The 14598-nt window shown below is 46.3% G+C and overlaps 1 protein-coding gene across 4 annotated transcripts in view; it reads left to right on the top strand.

The window, feature by feature from the left end:
* Sec16a (SEC16 homolog A, endoplasmic reticulum export factor) overlaps positions 1 to 14598 on the top strand; it is a 35739-nt gene that overhangs the window by 17917 nt on the left and 3224 nt on the right. For 2 of the 4 annotated variants that reach the window (XM_051184900.1, XM_051184904.1), the window contains 19 exons: positions 16 to 113; positions 387 to 468; positions 655 to 772; positions 944 to 1055; positions 1248 to 1353; positions 2600 to 2740; positions 3584 to 3697; positions 3923 to 4106; positions 5284 to 5529; positions 6079 to 6161; positions 7569 to 7718; positions 10179 to 10256; positions 10652 to 10708; positions 10852 to 10963; positions 11345 to 11482; positions 11744 to 11808; positions 12482 to 12556; positions 13199 to 13258; positions 14236 to 14313. In XM_051184900.1, coding sequence (XP_051040857.1) covers positions 16 to 113; positions 387 to 468; positions 655 to 772; positions 944 to 1055; positions 1248 to 1353; positions 2600 to 2740; positions 3584 to 3697; positions 3923 to 4106; positions 5284 to 5529; positions 6079 to 6161; positions 7569 to 7718; positions 10179 to 10256; positions 10652 to 10708; positions 10852 to 10963; positions 11345 to 11482; positions 11744 to 11808; positions 12482 to 12556; positions 13199 to 13258; positions 14236 to 14313 — 2097 coding nt within the window. The remainder of the gene's footprint in view (positions 1 to 15; positions 114 to 386; positions 469 to 654; positions 773 to 943; positions 1056 to 1247; positions 1354 to 2599; positions 2741 to 3583; positions 3698 to 3922; positions 4107 to 5283; positions 5530 to 6078; positions 6162 to 7568; positions 7719 to 10178; positions 10257 to 10651; positions 10709 to 10851; positions 10964 to 11344; positions 11483 to 11743; positions 11809 to 12481; positions 12557 to 13198; positions 13259 to 14235; positions 14314 to 14598) is intronic. The other 2 variants (XM_051184901.1, XM_051184902.1) reach the window with 2 other exon arrangements.

Raw genomic sequence — 14598 nt, 5'->3', positions numbered from 1 at the left:
TGAAATTCATTGCAGGATGCTCTGGAGTCTGCCATGAAAAATGGCTTATGGGGTCATGCTCTGCTGCTCGCTAGTAAGATGGACAGCCGGACACATGCACGTGTCATGACTAGGTGAGTTTGCACCCCCATCTAGTTGTGTAACCTGACTTTGGTACTCAAGTATCTTTCTCTGCTGTGGGGCTTTCAGTTGTGGAGTCATAGGCTTCCTTGACCCTTCTTGGATTATACTGTTGAAGAGTTTTAATTCTTTATTGCTCAGTGTTTAATGTTTTCTGTAAAACCTCAGTGAGCGCTTCATTCTGATTGTTGATAAAGGGCTGAGAACGGGCTGTGGTTTCTTCTAACTGAGCCAGAGATAGATCTCTTCATTCTCTGTATACATAGGTTTGCCAACAGTCTCCCAATCAATGACCCCCTGCAGACCGTCTACCAGCTTATGTCTGGAAGGATGCCTGCTGCGTCCACGGTGAGTGTGCAGGTCCCCGGGACATTAGTGGAGGCCCTGTTGGGTTTGTGCATGCTAAAGACTTTGACCATGGGGTCTGTCTGAAACCTGTGTTTCTTGTCTTGCTTTCTCATTGAGTTTGGCCATCAGCAAATTAAAGTTGATGGTCTCTGAAGGATAAGGATTTGTTTGGTGTTCTCATTGTAGTGTTGTGGAGATGAGAAATGGGGAGATTGGAGGCCACATCTTGCAATGGTTTTATCCAACCTGAACAACAACATGGATGTTGAGTCTAGGACTATGGCTACAATGGGCGATACTCTAGGTGAGTTAGGTGTGAGGTAGGCCTTTAGCTATCATGTGGTAGACCCCAGAGTCTGGCTATGTGCCAGGACTTGTAAGAGACATGGTACATCTTAACACGTCTAATGTTTTATGACATCTTCGCTAGAGAGTTTCCAAGGTCTGATGAGATGTGGTTGCTCTTTCTCTTCAGCATCAAAGGGCCTCCTGGATGCTGCACACTTCTGCTACCTGATGGCCCAGGTTGGATTTGGGGTTTACACAAAGAAAACCACGAAACTTGTCTTGATAGGCTCAAATCACAGGTAAGGAATCAAGTCAATATAGCAGTATCCATTTCTCTCTAAGAAGCAAAAGACCCATCCTTCAGTTATTTTGAAAATGGCCAGTTGTGCATCTTTGCCATGTGATGGGACATGCTTGGGATGACCTGCTCGGAGGTTGGTGATGCCAGTAATCATCCACTTTTCAAAGGGAATAATTCACTTCTTCCACAGTTTGCCATTTTTCAAGTTTGCCACCAATGAAGCTATTCAAAGGACGGAGGCTTATGAGTATGCTCAGTCTCTTGGGGCGCACACCTGCTCGTTACCTAACTTCCAGGTGAGCAGGGGCTGTAGGAGTGGTGGTGGCCAGTGATCACCAGTGCTTGCTTGGTTAGGTTTTTGAATTCTCACAAAAGTAATGATGAGGTATTTTGTTTTTTTGTTTGTTTGTTTTGACATCTTGAATATACAGTTTATCAAAATGCTATATTGAATAGAGAATTTTTGTTTATATTTTGTTCTTAATATTTCAGATGAGGTTTCAAGACCTTTTATATATAAGGTTTTGTTTGGTTTGGTGTGTAAAAGGAGTTTTTAATTGGTCTAGATAATGAATGGCTGGGGTCAGATATAGAGGGAAATGCTGAGAGATCAAAGAGAAGAGCAAGCCATGGCATACCTTACCCTGTCTAGGTAGAGAAGAGAGCAATTTCTTGTTTGTACCTGCTTATATCCTGTTACTGCCCAACTATGTCACTTCCTGACTGTCTGTACAGACCTCTATGGTTAGCTGGTAGCAAGCTCCATTCTCTGACCTTCAGACAGGCTTTATTTGTGCCAGAAAGATATCACCACAGTTTGGTTTGGTTTGGTTTGGCTTTTCGAGACTGGGTTTCTCTGTAGCTTTGGAACTCGCTCTATAGATCAGGCTGGCTCCAACTCACAGAATTCTGCCCATCTCTGCCTCCTAAATACTGGGATTAAAGGCATGCACCACCACTGCCTGGAGTATATAAGGTATTTTTTAATGAGATTGTGTGATTTTATCCAATATGTGCATGTGTGCGTGTGATTTTATCTAATATGTGCATGTGTGCGTGCGTGCGTGCTTGTATGCGTGTGTGTATTAGTAGGGAATATTTAGTTTGCATGGTGCCAGGGGTGGGGTGGAGTGTGTGTGAAGCCTTTAATCCCAGCACTCAGGAGGCAGAGGCAGACAGATCTCTGTAGTTCAAGGCCAGCCTAGTCAGCCTGGTCAGCCTGGTATACAGAGTTCCAGGACAGCCAGAACTACATAGTGGTACCCTGTCTCAGAAAACAAACAAAACAAAACATTAAATATACTTTACCCATGCCAAAGACAGTTGTCTGGATGTCTGGCAGCCCTAGGACATCAAATCTTAAACTGCTAGTTGTATCAGAGGTGTTATGAGGAGTGCAGGTGTCATTGTTGACCCTGCACTATCACAGAGGCTGCTATGGTGCACATCATCTAAGCTCGCAGGAGTAATGGGCAGCCCCAGGATTGTGACAGTGCACTTGATAGGAGTCCCAGGTCTGTGATGGTGCACTTCTCATTTCAGGTGTTTAAATTCATCTACTTGTGCCGCCTGGCTGAAATGGGACTAGCCACACAGGCCTTCCACTACTGTGAAGTGATAGCCAAGAGTGTACTGACACAGCCTGGCTCATATTCTCCTGTGTTGATTAGCCAGTTGACTCAGGTAGGATCTTTGGGTATCTTTCTGTTGGCATTGTGCCAACTCTGGGAAGGCACAGGCTTCATCTTGCTGGGCTTGGTAGAGTTGTGGTGAGTGGTACTCAACAGAGTGACACCTAGAACCTACTTTAGATACTTCATTGCTCTTGGGTGGCTGTTTTGGCTTTATAGAATTAATATAGGAACTCTTCAAGTATCCTGTGCCCGTGCAGAAATTTAGCTCCAAATGGAGCTCCATAAGCTCCAAGATGAGAGGATCCATCTATATATATCCAGGGAACCTGCATTTACAGTGCTTTCACTTAGTTAAATGTGCATACTTGTCAGTTAATGTCTAGGTCTGAGTCCTAGCACCTCTGCCAGCCATTTCCTTTCTTGTTAGTTTGATCAGACTCCAGTACAGGTGCAGAAAGCCTACAGCCACTCTAAGTGGGTCCCAGATCATGGCATGTCAAGGTAACCCCTCCCTAACAGCTCCATTCCTAAAAATATATCCATAGGATAAGTAAAAAATTTGTTAACATGGAAATATTCAGATAAAGGAGGCTCATGCCCTGTCCTCCAGCTTTAATAGTCACAACTCAACAAGGCTAAATTTGGTTCATCTGGATCCACTCAAATCCTTCAAAGATCCTATCAAAGAATTGTACCTACCTTGGTCTGCTGAGTGCTGGGACAGGCCTGCTGATCTATACAAGTGTAAACTCCACCCTGGGCTCACTCTGATCACCTAGCTTTGCACAACCCACACATGACCTCCTTGAGCTCTAACCAAGTGTGTTGCACGTGGGGACAGTTTTGTTGGTGCATCTAGCAGTAACAAGAACTTCTGTTGTCTTTGGACTAGATGGCTTCCCAGTTACGCCTCTTCGATCCTCAACTGAAGGAGAAGCCAGAGGAGGAGTCCTTTGTGGAGCCTTCATGGTTGGTGCAGCTGCGACACGTGGAGAGGCAGATCCAGGTGCGCCTTTTGAAAGCACAGTCTTGTCCTAGAACTTGGCCTGGAGGCATTTGATGAGAGTTTTATGCCCCTGTTGTTTTCACACTGAAGCATTTGATGGTGGCACTGTGACTTCAGAAGCATACATACTGTGGGAGTTTCCTTGTTACCAGGGAGGCACTGGAGAACACACTGGGGTCCACGTGTACCGTTGAGCATGGGCTACAGTTTGTCTTTTTCCCATAGGAGGGCACTGTGCTGTGGAACCTGGATGAAACTGGCCCCCAGCACTGTCACACCACACCAGGCTCTGAGGTAGAGCACTTGGATGGACCAGGACTCAGCCAGCAGGCAGGGCTGAGGGCTGACAACCCTCTACTGATGCCAAGCACTGAGCCTTTGATGAACAGTGTGCAGCTACTGCCCACAGGTGGGACCCACAAAACCCATGTACTTGCTCACTGATGTCTGCTTTGGAATAGAGAGTGTTTTGCTGCCAGAATTGAGGCAGTGTCTCACCATAGTTGGTGATCTTTGGGCTTCCTCCTATGGTGAGCAGGTGAAGTTGTGGAACTTTAGGTGCTCTTCTGCTGATGTTACTCATGTTCTCCCAGCCCTGGCCCTTGACTGGCTCCAGCTGCCATTTACCTGCTTCTTCCTGTGGAGCCTCACAGCTCTATCAGAACAAGTGCCACTGCTGCTCCCCATCTTTCTTCGGAAGGTTTACCCCGTTCCTCTAGGAGGTGGGGTCTAGACCCCTCACTCATTTGTTGAACCTCTTTCCTGGTCGGGCAAGCACTTTTTCTGCCCACTGTTTGTCATTCTGCCCCTGCTTTGCAGGTGTCCCCAACTTGCCTGAGGACAGGTAGGTCTTCCCAGCAGGTCATCCCTGATACCCTCTATTCCAAAGCTCCCCTCCCACCTGTGTTCTGGCTACTCCTGACGCAGACTGTTGCTGGCCTTCACCCTGTGGCCTTCCATCCCTACTAGATAGCCACTCCCCATTTGTACAGGTTTCCTGCCATGATCCAGGAATTACTACCCTCTGTACCTGTTTTCCTTCTTCCTCCTTCATTCCCGTATCAGGATTCTTGTTTTGTATTGGGAGATAGGAATCTCATTTTGTTGCACAGGCCAGTCTGGAACTTGTGGTTCATAAATTCCCATCTGAGCCTTCTGAGAAATTGGGATCATAGGCGTGTGCCCTTGTGACCAGTGTTGAGCTGGCAGAGAGGACTTGCTTGAGAGTTGAACTGTGTGGATACCTGTGTTGCATAAGTGTTCTGTTTGACCCCTGGCAATGGGGAGAGTACACCACTGGAGCAGCACTGTGCTAGGGGCCATTTGATATAAGTTGTAGCATGTGCCCCATATCCAATCTGTTGATGGGCACTAGTGCACCCATCCTGTTCTCAGGCTCCTAGGACATGAATGTTCTGCTTTTTGCTAGACCACTGGTAGATGTTTTCAGCTACCTTGTTATAAAAGAAGTGTGGCTATGCAGAACCACATGTAGGAAATGTGTTTGTGACATGCCAATCAGTGCCTGCCTGGGATCAGTCAGTCTCAGTGACCTTAGACTTCCTCTTCTCCACTGTGCCCTGCAGCTCCGCAGACATTCCCTGATGGCCAACCAGCTCACCTTGCCAGGGTGCCGATGTTCCCAGTGCCAATATCCCGGGGTCCCATAGAGCTGGGTACTACCTATGGACCCCCAGGGTCCACACTTGGCTTCCCTGAGTCCTCCAGATCTGATCCTGCAGTACTGCACCCTGGGTCGGCCCTGCCACCCACTACACCATGTCTCCAGGAAAGTGGGCCTCCACTCCAGGAGGCCAGAAGCCCAGACTCAGGTATGTCTGCTGAGGGATAGAAGCTGTATTGAGAGCAGAGCTAGTTGGTCTTGCTGTGAAAGGAAGTAGCTGGCAGAAGTTATGTGTACCAAAAGTGCTAGAATTCTAAACTGAATGGATTAAGAGTTTTAGTGTAGTGATGCAGTAATTCTAGTTTCTGTTGTGGCTTGACTATATGCTACCATTTGGAGCCCAGCTGCCCATTTAGAGTATAATAGAATGGCCCTGGGCATTTGCAGGGTCTGTCTTGGTGCTGTACTAAGTCCCTTGGACTATACAGGTAGAGGTGGCAAATGTTTCTCTGGAAATCAAATTTAATGGATCTTGTGCCTGTCTGTGCCTGTCTGACTATCTGAACAAAACAACAGGCTTGATTCTTAGGAATAAAGCAGATGCTAGACACTTAGGAAAACCTTCCTTTTTGGTATTAGAAAAGAACACTGATGCCCGAGCCTATTTGTTCTCAGTCTGAGCCTTGCCAGTGTATCGCCTCCCTCTCGACTCATGGCAACAGCTCCGGAACCCAATTACTCTCTTTTGTTTTGACAGAAATGGTGCCACGGGACTCACCTGTCAGACACTTACCTCCAGAGCTCAATGAAGAGAAGTTTGGTGGGAACTTGGCTGACCCGGTACTTCCCATATCTTGTTGTAACTGTTTTCTGTGTGTTTGTTGAGTAGAGACCTTGGTTCCTTGTTCTTAGCCTGAAGCAGGAAGGTAATGAAGGTAAGGAGATTATTTTTAAATTGGATTCTTAAAGAGAAAGTGTTTCTGGAGCCAGGGAGATGGCTCAGTTGGTAGGGTGCTTGCCACCAAACCTCATGATCTGAGCTCATTCTTACACAGGAGACAGAGAGAACCAACTCCTACAAGTTACCCCCTGACCTCCACACAAGTGATGCAACACACATACCCCCACACACATGCAAACAATTCATTTTAAAAGGTACTTTAACTCTTCAAATGTGAAATGAAAGTTGGTGAAAATGATGGGGAAGAGGCAAAAGAGAGAACTGAGTGGTATAAAATCAGTTCTTTCAAGAATCTCCAGATTTAATTTTCAAAGGCGAAGAACCTTCCTGATTCTCCCCTTTGTACAACAGAACCTAACATCAAGACTGCTCTAAATTGCAGTAATTGACACAAATTTTGGTACAGATACTCTGTGTGCTCTCAACTAAGAGGGACAGACGGTACATTCTTAGAAGTCTCTTTACAGATACTCTGCTCTTGATGGATGTTCCTTCGAGGTGCTTCCTCTATCATTTCAGACAGTCTGTTCCTAAGAAGTTGTGTGTGTGTGTGTGTGTGTGTGTTGTGGGGGGGCGGGGGAGGTCGTCACTTAACTTTATTTTATTTGTTTGTGTACATACATGGGTTCCTGTAGAGGGCAGAGGAGGACATTGGATCCCCTGGAGCTGGAGTTACAGGTGTTGGTGAACTGCTGGATGTGAGTGCTGAGAACTGAACTCTAGTCCTTTGCAAGAACAAGAAGCACTCTTTATAACTAAGCCATCTCTTCAGCCCCTTTATTTTATTTTTTAACATTATTATATATGCATATGGGGGTTTTTATATGGGTAGGTGTGCATATGCCACAGTTTACTCATAGAGTTCAGGAGAAACTGTGGCATTGGTTCTTTCCTTCTACCTTCAAATGGGTTCTGGAGTCAAACTCAGGTTTGTCAGGCTTGAGCTACAAGCCCCTAACAGTATGAGGAGGATATTTTAGATTGTGATATTTTTTTAAAGGTACCTGGCCCAGCTCCAAGCAGCCTTACCCTAGGGCATGCATATATTCCATCTCCTGGAGCACTATGATGCTCCCTGTTAAGTGCTTGTTAGGTATGGTTGGCATTTCGATAGCAAACTGAGGATGCTTCAAATGCCTAGCTAGGATGCTGTCATGTCCCTCTTCTCTGTTCCCACGAGTTCTCTGCCCTACTAGGGGGATACTTGTGGGATATACTGCCTTGGCCCCCTTTAGTTCCTCACAAGGAGCTCCAGGAGAGCTAGTTTTCCTCTTGCCTTGTGACAGGGTTCCTCCAGAACAGCACAGGACTTAGAGACCTCCCCAGTGTGGGATCGTGGCAGCTCCAGTCTGACACCTGCTCTGTCTCTGACACCTGCTTCAGAAGGGAAGAAACCTGCACAAGCTGTCAAAAAAGAGACCAAGGAGCCCAAGAAGGTATATCACAGTCCCACCACTTATCTAGTGGGCAGAGAGGTGAGGCCGGTGCTGGAGGTAGGCACAATGTCCTGAAGCAGCTTTCTTTGGAAGTTGGAGGCAAAGAAAAGACATTTATTGGTAAATTTTTCTTCCAAGATATAGCATACATAAACTTGAGTGTGTAAAGCATATAGCTCTTTCTCTGAGAGAGAGAGAGTGTGTGTGTGTGTTTGTATCTGTTTACAAGTGCACACACCCATGTTGGTGAGGACACACCCAGGCCCCCTAGAGATTCACTCATCGCCAGTCCATGACAGACAAGCCCTAGTGCAACCAGAGTAGGGCAACATGCAACTCCTGATGTCATCGGCAAAGCTGAGCACCTTTGCACAAGCTTAGTCCCAAGAGCTCCTTTATCTTGTACTTGTTCTAACTTTTCTCCACTCTGAACTGTTATTTCAGTGATTAATGGGAGTCCCTGCATAGTAGATACAGGTCTTTTGTTGAATGACAGTGTGGTGCACAGTCCCTCCCAATCTGTAGACCACCTTTTTGTTCTTGATGATGTCTTAACAAAAGAATACAGTTCTTCATTTCCAGAAAAGATTTTATGTAATTTTTAAATTACGTGTACGTGAGGTGGGTATGTGCATATGAGTTCAGGTGCCAGCGGAGACAAGAAGAGGGTGTCAGATGCCCTGGAGCTAGAGTTAAAGTTGTGAGCTGCCCAGACTTTGGGCTAAGGACTGAATCAGGTCCTCTGTAAGGATTTTAATCACATAGCCGTCTCTTTAGCCTCCATAGTTTAACATTTTAAGAGAGTTCAGCTTATCAGAGCCATTGCCCCTCCCTCCCCACCCCCCCAAGGCAATTTTTTTTTTTTAAATAAACACAAGTTTAATTTTTAAAAATGTGTGAAGGCTGGGGATGCAGCACAATGCCTGGGGTTCAGGGTTCAGTCCCTAGTACAGGGGAAAGAAACAAAACAAAAGGACCCTAAGGTAACTTTAAGGGTTAGAGAGATGGCTCAGCAGTTAATAGCATATACTACTCTTATAGAGGACATGCAATTTTAAAAAGGAGGCCATGCCTTGTGTAGTGGTACATACCTTTAATCCAAGCACTCTGGAGGCAGAAACAAGCCAGCCTCTCTAAATTTGAGGCCAGTTTGCTCTGCTAGAGAGTTCCTAGGGCTACATAGTAAGATCCTGTGTAAAAGAGAGAAAAACAAACAAAAAATATGCCAAAGGAAACTGGCTGACTGAATAAATGTCATAGGAACCATAGTCTCTCTCAGTCACTGTTTCTTACCTAAGTGCTAATCAGGGGTTAGCTAGTAATGACCTCCAGGCTTCCATCTACACTATAATTCCTGGTCCACTTCTACCTTGTTTTCTGCAAGCAAGACCCGGAACATCCAGGAAAGCTCCATCTGCAATTCTAGCAGCTCATAAAAATATCTTTCAGGAGCCAGCAGGTGCCAGTGGTGGCACATGCCTTTAATTCCAACGCTCAGGAGGCAGAGGCAGGCAGGTCTTGAAGAGTTTGAGATCAGCCTGGTCTACATAGTTCCAGGTAGAAAAAAAAAAAAGTATATAAATTATAAGCTAGGCTCCTGCTCCATTTATATTTAGCTTTTTTGTTGTATTGGGGATGAACCCAAGGTCCATACATACTGGGTAAACAACTATCACTGAGCCATTTCAACCATTCAGTTTACATAAAGAGGTAATTGCCTACCTCCTAGGACAGGTGGATTCCAGGAGAAATAAAATGCTTCTCTTTTCTCCTTTTAAATAAAATAGTCCAGAACAGTAAAGATATAAGATCCTCTCTGTACAGGAAGAGGGGCTTTGTTTGGAGGCCATCCTGACTGCTCAACAACTTCTACTCCTGGAGTAGGAAGAGCCTATTGCGCCTTCATTTTGTCAAGAGCTTGAATATGGAATGCTTCTGTAGAATGGGTGTAGGTGGCATATTGTCATCCTGGGTTTGTGTTTATTACAGATAACACTTAACAGCCAGGTGAGGCACATTCCTTTAATCCCAGCACCCAGGAGGCAGAGGCAGGTGGATCTCTGTGAGTTCCAGGACAGCCAGATCTACATAGTGAGATATTGTCTCATAAAAAGATTGCTTAGGGTTATGGGATGTTGCCCAGAGGTAGAGTGCATACCTGGCATTTGAGGGGTCCTGAGTCTCATCCCCAGCACTATGAAAGTGTACAGATCATTGCACAGCAGAGCCTCTTTGACTTTCTGGTCAGAGCATCCCAGATGGACTCATCCTCATTGTCCAAACTGACCCTCTGTCCCCATGATCACTGACTCTTCAGCTCTTGTTATCTATCAGCATTTCATCTCTGTGGATGTGGCTTTGAAGGACACTGTTGTAAATGGCATCAGATAATGCTTTCCTTATTGTGTCAGGCTCCTATCCCTGGGAAGTGTCCTCACGCTCTTTCAATGTTTTATTTAGAGTGAGTCCTGGTTCTCACGGTGGCTGCCTGGGAAGAAAAGGACAGAAGCTTATCTACCAGATGACAAAAACAAATCAGTGAGTATTGTCCAGGTGTGGCAGTTGCTTGGTGGAGATGGATCCTTGGTAATGATAGCCAGTCACTGGGTGTTTGGTGGGGTGGGTGGTAGGTAATGATGGCCTGTCACTGGTTGATAGTGTAATGTCTTAGGATTCATGACAGACCTGAAAGAGCTGACATTTTCTGAAGCTGTAAAGTACCTAAATCAGACTCTAATTCTTTGTAGTTTAATTCTACTGATTTTCTTTTTGAAATGGTTTCTCTGTATAGCTTTGGAGCCTGTCCTGGTACTCGCTCTATAGGCCAGGCTGGCCTCAAATTCAGAGGTCCACCTATTTATGTCACCTGAGTGCTGGGATTAAAGGTGTGTGTCACCACTGCTGGGCTGATTTTATTTTTTAAATTTTGGCAGATTGTTTGGGATGAAAAGAAAAACCAGTGGGTGAATTTGAATGAACCAGAGGAGGAGGTAAGCAGTGCCTTGAGGTCCCAGTGTGAGGGGAAGGGTGGCTGCTTTACTCCTTGTCACCTGAGCATTGTGCCTCCCTTTGGAGAGTCCTCACTGGTCTCCATCATGTTAAAGTCATTGCTGAGCTGTCTCTCCCTCTGCAGAAGAAGGCTCCACCCCCACCTCCAACATCGTTCCCCAGGGTTCCCCAGGTGGCTCCTACTGGGCCTGCAGGACCACCTACGGCCTCCGTGAACATGTTTTCTAGAAAAGCAGGTAATAGCTACAGCAGAAATCATAGGTGTCCAATAGAAGGGTGTCCTATGGAATGCAGAGCACAGTCAGCTGTGACAGTACTCACACTGCCCATCCTGGAAAGAGTGCATTTCTACCCTTGAGAGAGGGGTTCAGTTTTCCAGTACATGATGATGCTATGCCTTGGAATCTGAAGATGGCCTACAGATTAAAGTCTTCCATTAGTAAAATATGTAGTGTATGTGCCTGGGTGGAAAGGAAGCCAAGCCCAAATGGCAATTCTGCTGAGGCCTGTCCTCTGGTGAACCCTCATTGCTTTTCTGACTCAGTGGGAACCCAGTATTTTGGATATTGTAGGTTGCTTGCTGTTCAACTGAATTTGACTCCCCATCTCATTGGTAGGTGGGTCCAGAGCTCGCTATGTGGATGTTCTAAACCCAAGTGGGACACAGCGGAGTGAGCCAGCTCTCGCTCCTTCGGATTTCTTTGCTCCACTTGCCCCGCTCCCAATCCCTTCTAACTTGTTCATACCAAACCCAGGTAGGTAGCCCATGTGCTAGCAAGTCTGTTGCTACCCTGCTTCTTCCTATCCATAGTCTTTTTGTCTATGAGCCTCTGACCCCAGTCTTCCTTACAAGAATGACTGGGCCAAGGTACAAGGGACCAGAGGCTTGCGTGCACTTCTTTGGCAATTGGCCTTTCTTCTCTGAGGGTCCAGGTTGAATCCTTGCATGTGGATTATTGTACAGAATGTCCCAGAGATTGGGATGGGGTGATGACCTCATGCCTCCTCATTCACAGATGCAGAGGAGTCGAATCCTGCAGATGGGGCTCAGTCTAAGGCAGAGCCCACTCTCGAACCCAAGGTATGCACAGTGCAGTGGAAAAAAGGTGAGGGGTTCCTTGTGTCCTTCAGGATTCCTTTCTCTGCAAATCAGTGTCTGGTCACACTGTCTGCATTTGTTTGGTAGAGAGAGTAGAAGGTGGGTGCAAGGCCTGAGGAAAGCAGTCAAGGTTCAGTTTGGAAAGATGGAAAACTAAAGGTAGCTGGGGGTGATTGCTGTAAAACAGTGCAGTGCATTAATGCTTCTTGTTTTGAAATGGAGTAGGTATTGACTTCTGCATTGAACATACTTTACCAAAGTTTCAAAAATCAAAAGAATTAGCTAGTACTAAAAGTAAAAAAGTGTATCTCTGTGCAAAGAGAGCAAATGAATCCCATGTTATTAGGGAAGCCTACCCTGATCTGGACCCCATGGTTTCTCACTGCTTCCATAAAAGTTGGAGGGCAATGATGTGGGGCACACACAGGCTTGTGGGCTCTGCCTCCTGGGATTTGATGGCTGTTGCATCAAGAACTACTCCAGGCAGGACAGGAGGATCCTGGGAAAACACCTTCTGTGTGGCCCCTCACAAAGGCTCCCGGGGATGTCAGAACAATCTAGGCTGTGTTACAGGAGCAGGCAGTTCTCTTTTGCCTGGTGTCAGTCTTAGATCCTTGGAACTTCAGAATTGTCGCATTTTATATTTCCTCAACAGATGATAAGCTCTGCAGCATCACCCCCTGTACCTGAACTCTCACCCTCCAAGCTAGATGGTTCCCAGGGAGGAGAGGTAGGGAACACCACTCCTATATGAATGTAGTGTGTGTGTATGTGTGTGTGTATGGTGTGTGTGCATGGGTGAGAAAGTGGGGGGCATATGTGTGCATGTGCATGAGTGTGTGCATGTGCATGTATGTGTAGTCATGTGTGGGTGTGGTGGGATATTATGGCCTGGAATGGAGGCTTAGCCAGGTCAGTGTATTGCCTAGTGGCTTCTCTCTTTAGAAATACGTGTGAGTGAGTAGAAAAAGGAAGTACAAAGAAGTACAAAGCTGAAACACTTAATGTGTTTTATTCACAGAAAAACATTAACTTGTTTGACACTTTTGCTCAGGGGCTCTGAGCACCCAACATCATCATCCTCTAGCCAGGTCTCCCTCAGAGTAGCCTGAGCAGTTCCAGAGTTTTGAGGTATCATGAAGTGAAGCTGTTGTGGGCTGAGTGCTAGACAGGTTTTTCCCCCCGCCCCCAGGGTAATGATGGTTTCTTAACAAAGCTGTGGAGGGCATGTGAAGCTACCCCTGGCTGTCTTCATTTGAGTGACATTGAGTCTAATGGCATCATAAAGCTTTTGAACCCAGCTGGCAGCTTAGAGCAGTGGCGCATGCTGATCTTCATGTCTGTATCTGTGTGTGTTCTTGCTGTTCCGTAGCTCTCGCGCTGTAGCTCTCTGAGCTCGCTCTCACAGGAAGTAAGCCGGCATTTCCATCAGGTACCTGTGGCTGGTGGCTCCCTCCTTCCACGGGGCTGGCTGTGTAGCCCCTGTGCCCCTTAGAGAGTCTGTTGTCCTCTTCACTTTGTCACTAACCCCTTGTCTTACCCAAGCATCCTGTGGGCAAAGACAAAATTTTCCAGCCAGGCAGTGATGGCACACACCTTTTAATCCCAGCACGCAGCAGAGGCAGGTAGATCTCTGTCAGTTTGAGGCCAGCCTGGTCTGCAGAGTGAGTTCCAGGACAGGCTTCAAAGCTACACAGAGAAATCCTGTTTCGAAAAACCAAAAAAAAAAAAGAAAGAAAGAAAGAAAGATACCATTTTCCTTTAAGGAACCTGGGTTTGTGATACTGTCTAGATACAATGTTGGTGGACTCACCTCACAGGGTTCAGAATGCTCAGGTGAGCTTCCTGACTGCTCCTTGTGAAATGGGCATGACCCCAGCCATACTGTCGGCATCTCCTGAGTTAACACTATTTGGGAAGAAAGATTTCTTCTTGCTGATGAGGCTTGAGGAAGTCTGTTTGCAGCCAATGGGATTGTGGCTATGATGGCCATTGTATGAGCAGTCTAGAGGAGACAAGGAATGCTTCTTCGCCTTCTGTTTTGGAGCCAGGCTGTGTCAGTAGCTTTTAACAAAAAGTCTTAGGGGGGCATTTCTGGCTACCTATTGGCTGTAGAGCAAGCACACTGTCCAGGTCTCCTAACTGCTTAACCAGCACTAATGAAATCTCAGTGCTCTGCATTCATTGTCTGCATGGTGTTGTTCAGATTATTTTACTGCATGGTGCTTTCACTTTGACTGTTCTGTAATGAACCATCCAGTAATGAAAACCAGTGTTGCCAGAGCTCTCTCTCTCTGGGGCCTATTTGGCACATTATTGGTCCTTTCTGAGGTGTGGCTTTTGTCTACTGCTGGGATAGCAATGTCTGAGTAATCCTGGCTTGCTGAGGTCCATCTCTGTGCTTCACAGGCTCCTGGAGATCACTGTCCTGCAGGGGCCACTCCAGGTGGGTCTGTGCCCTTTTACAACCCTGCTCAGTTGGTGCAGGTGAGTGACACTTGCCTTTGTTCCCCACAGCCCCAGCTTGCCTGCTCTGAGTCTCTTTTGTTCCTTGGCTCTTCTTTTTTTTTTTTTTTTTTTTTTGTTTTGTTTTGTTTTGTTGAGACAGGGTTTCTCTGTGTAGCCTTGGCTGTCCTAGAAATCACTTTGTAGGTCCCTGGCTATTCTTTACGCAGCCACAGGGCAGAGATCCATGGCCTCCAGTCCCTCTCCAAGTCCTGTGCCTCCCCCTCTTGTAGATTTGCCCTCTTACTTAACTTGCATCCTCCTCTT

The sequence above is a fragment of the Phodopus roborovskii genome, unplaced genomic scaffold, assembly GCF_943737965.1.
Source record: "Phodopus roborovskii unplaced genomic scaffold, PHOROB, whole genome shotgun sequence".
In the NCBI taxonomy this organism is placed as follows: domain Eukaryota; kingdom Metazoa; phylum Chordata; class Mammalia; order Rodentia; family Cricetidae; genus Phodopus; species Phodopus roborovskii.
Note: the sequence above shows the minus strand (reverse complement) of the source record. Positions and strands in the feature narration are given on the sequence as shown.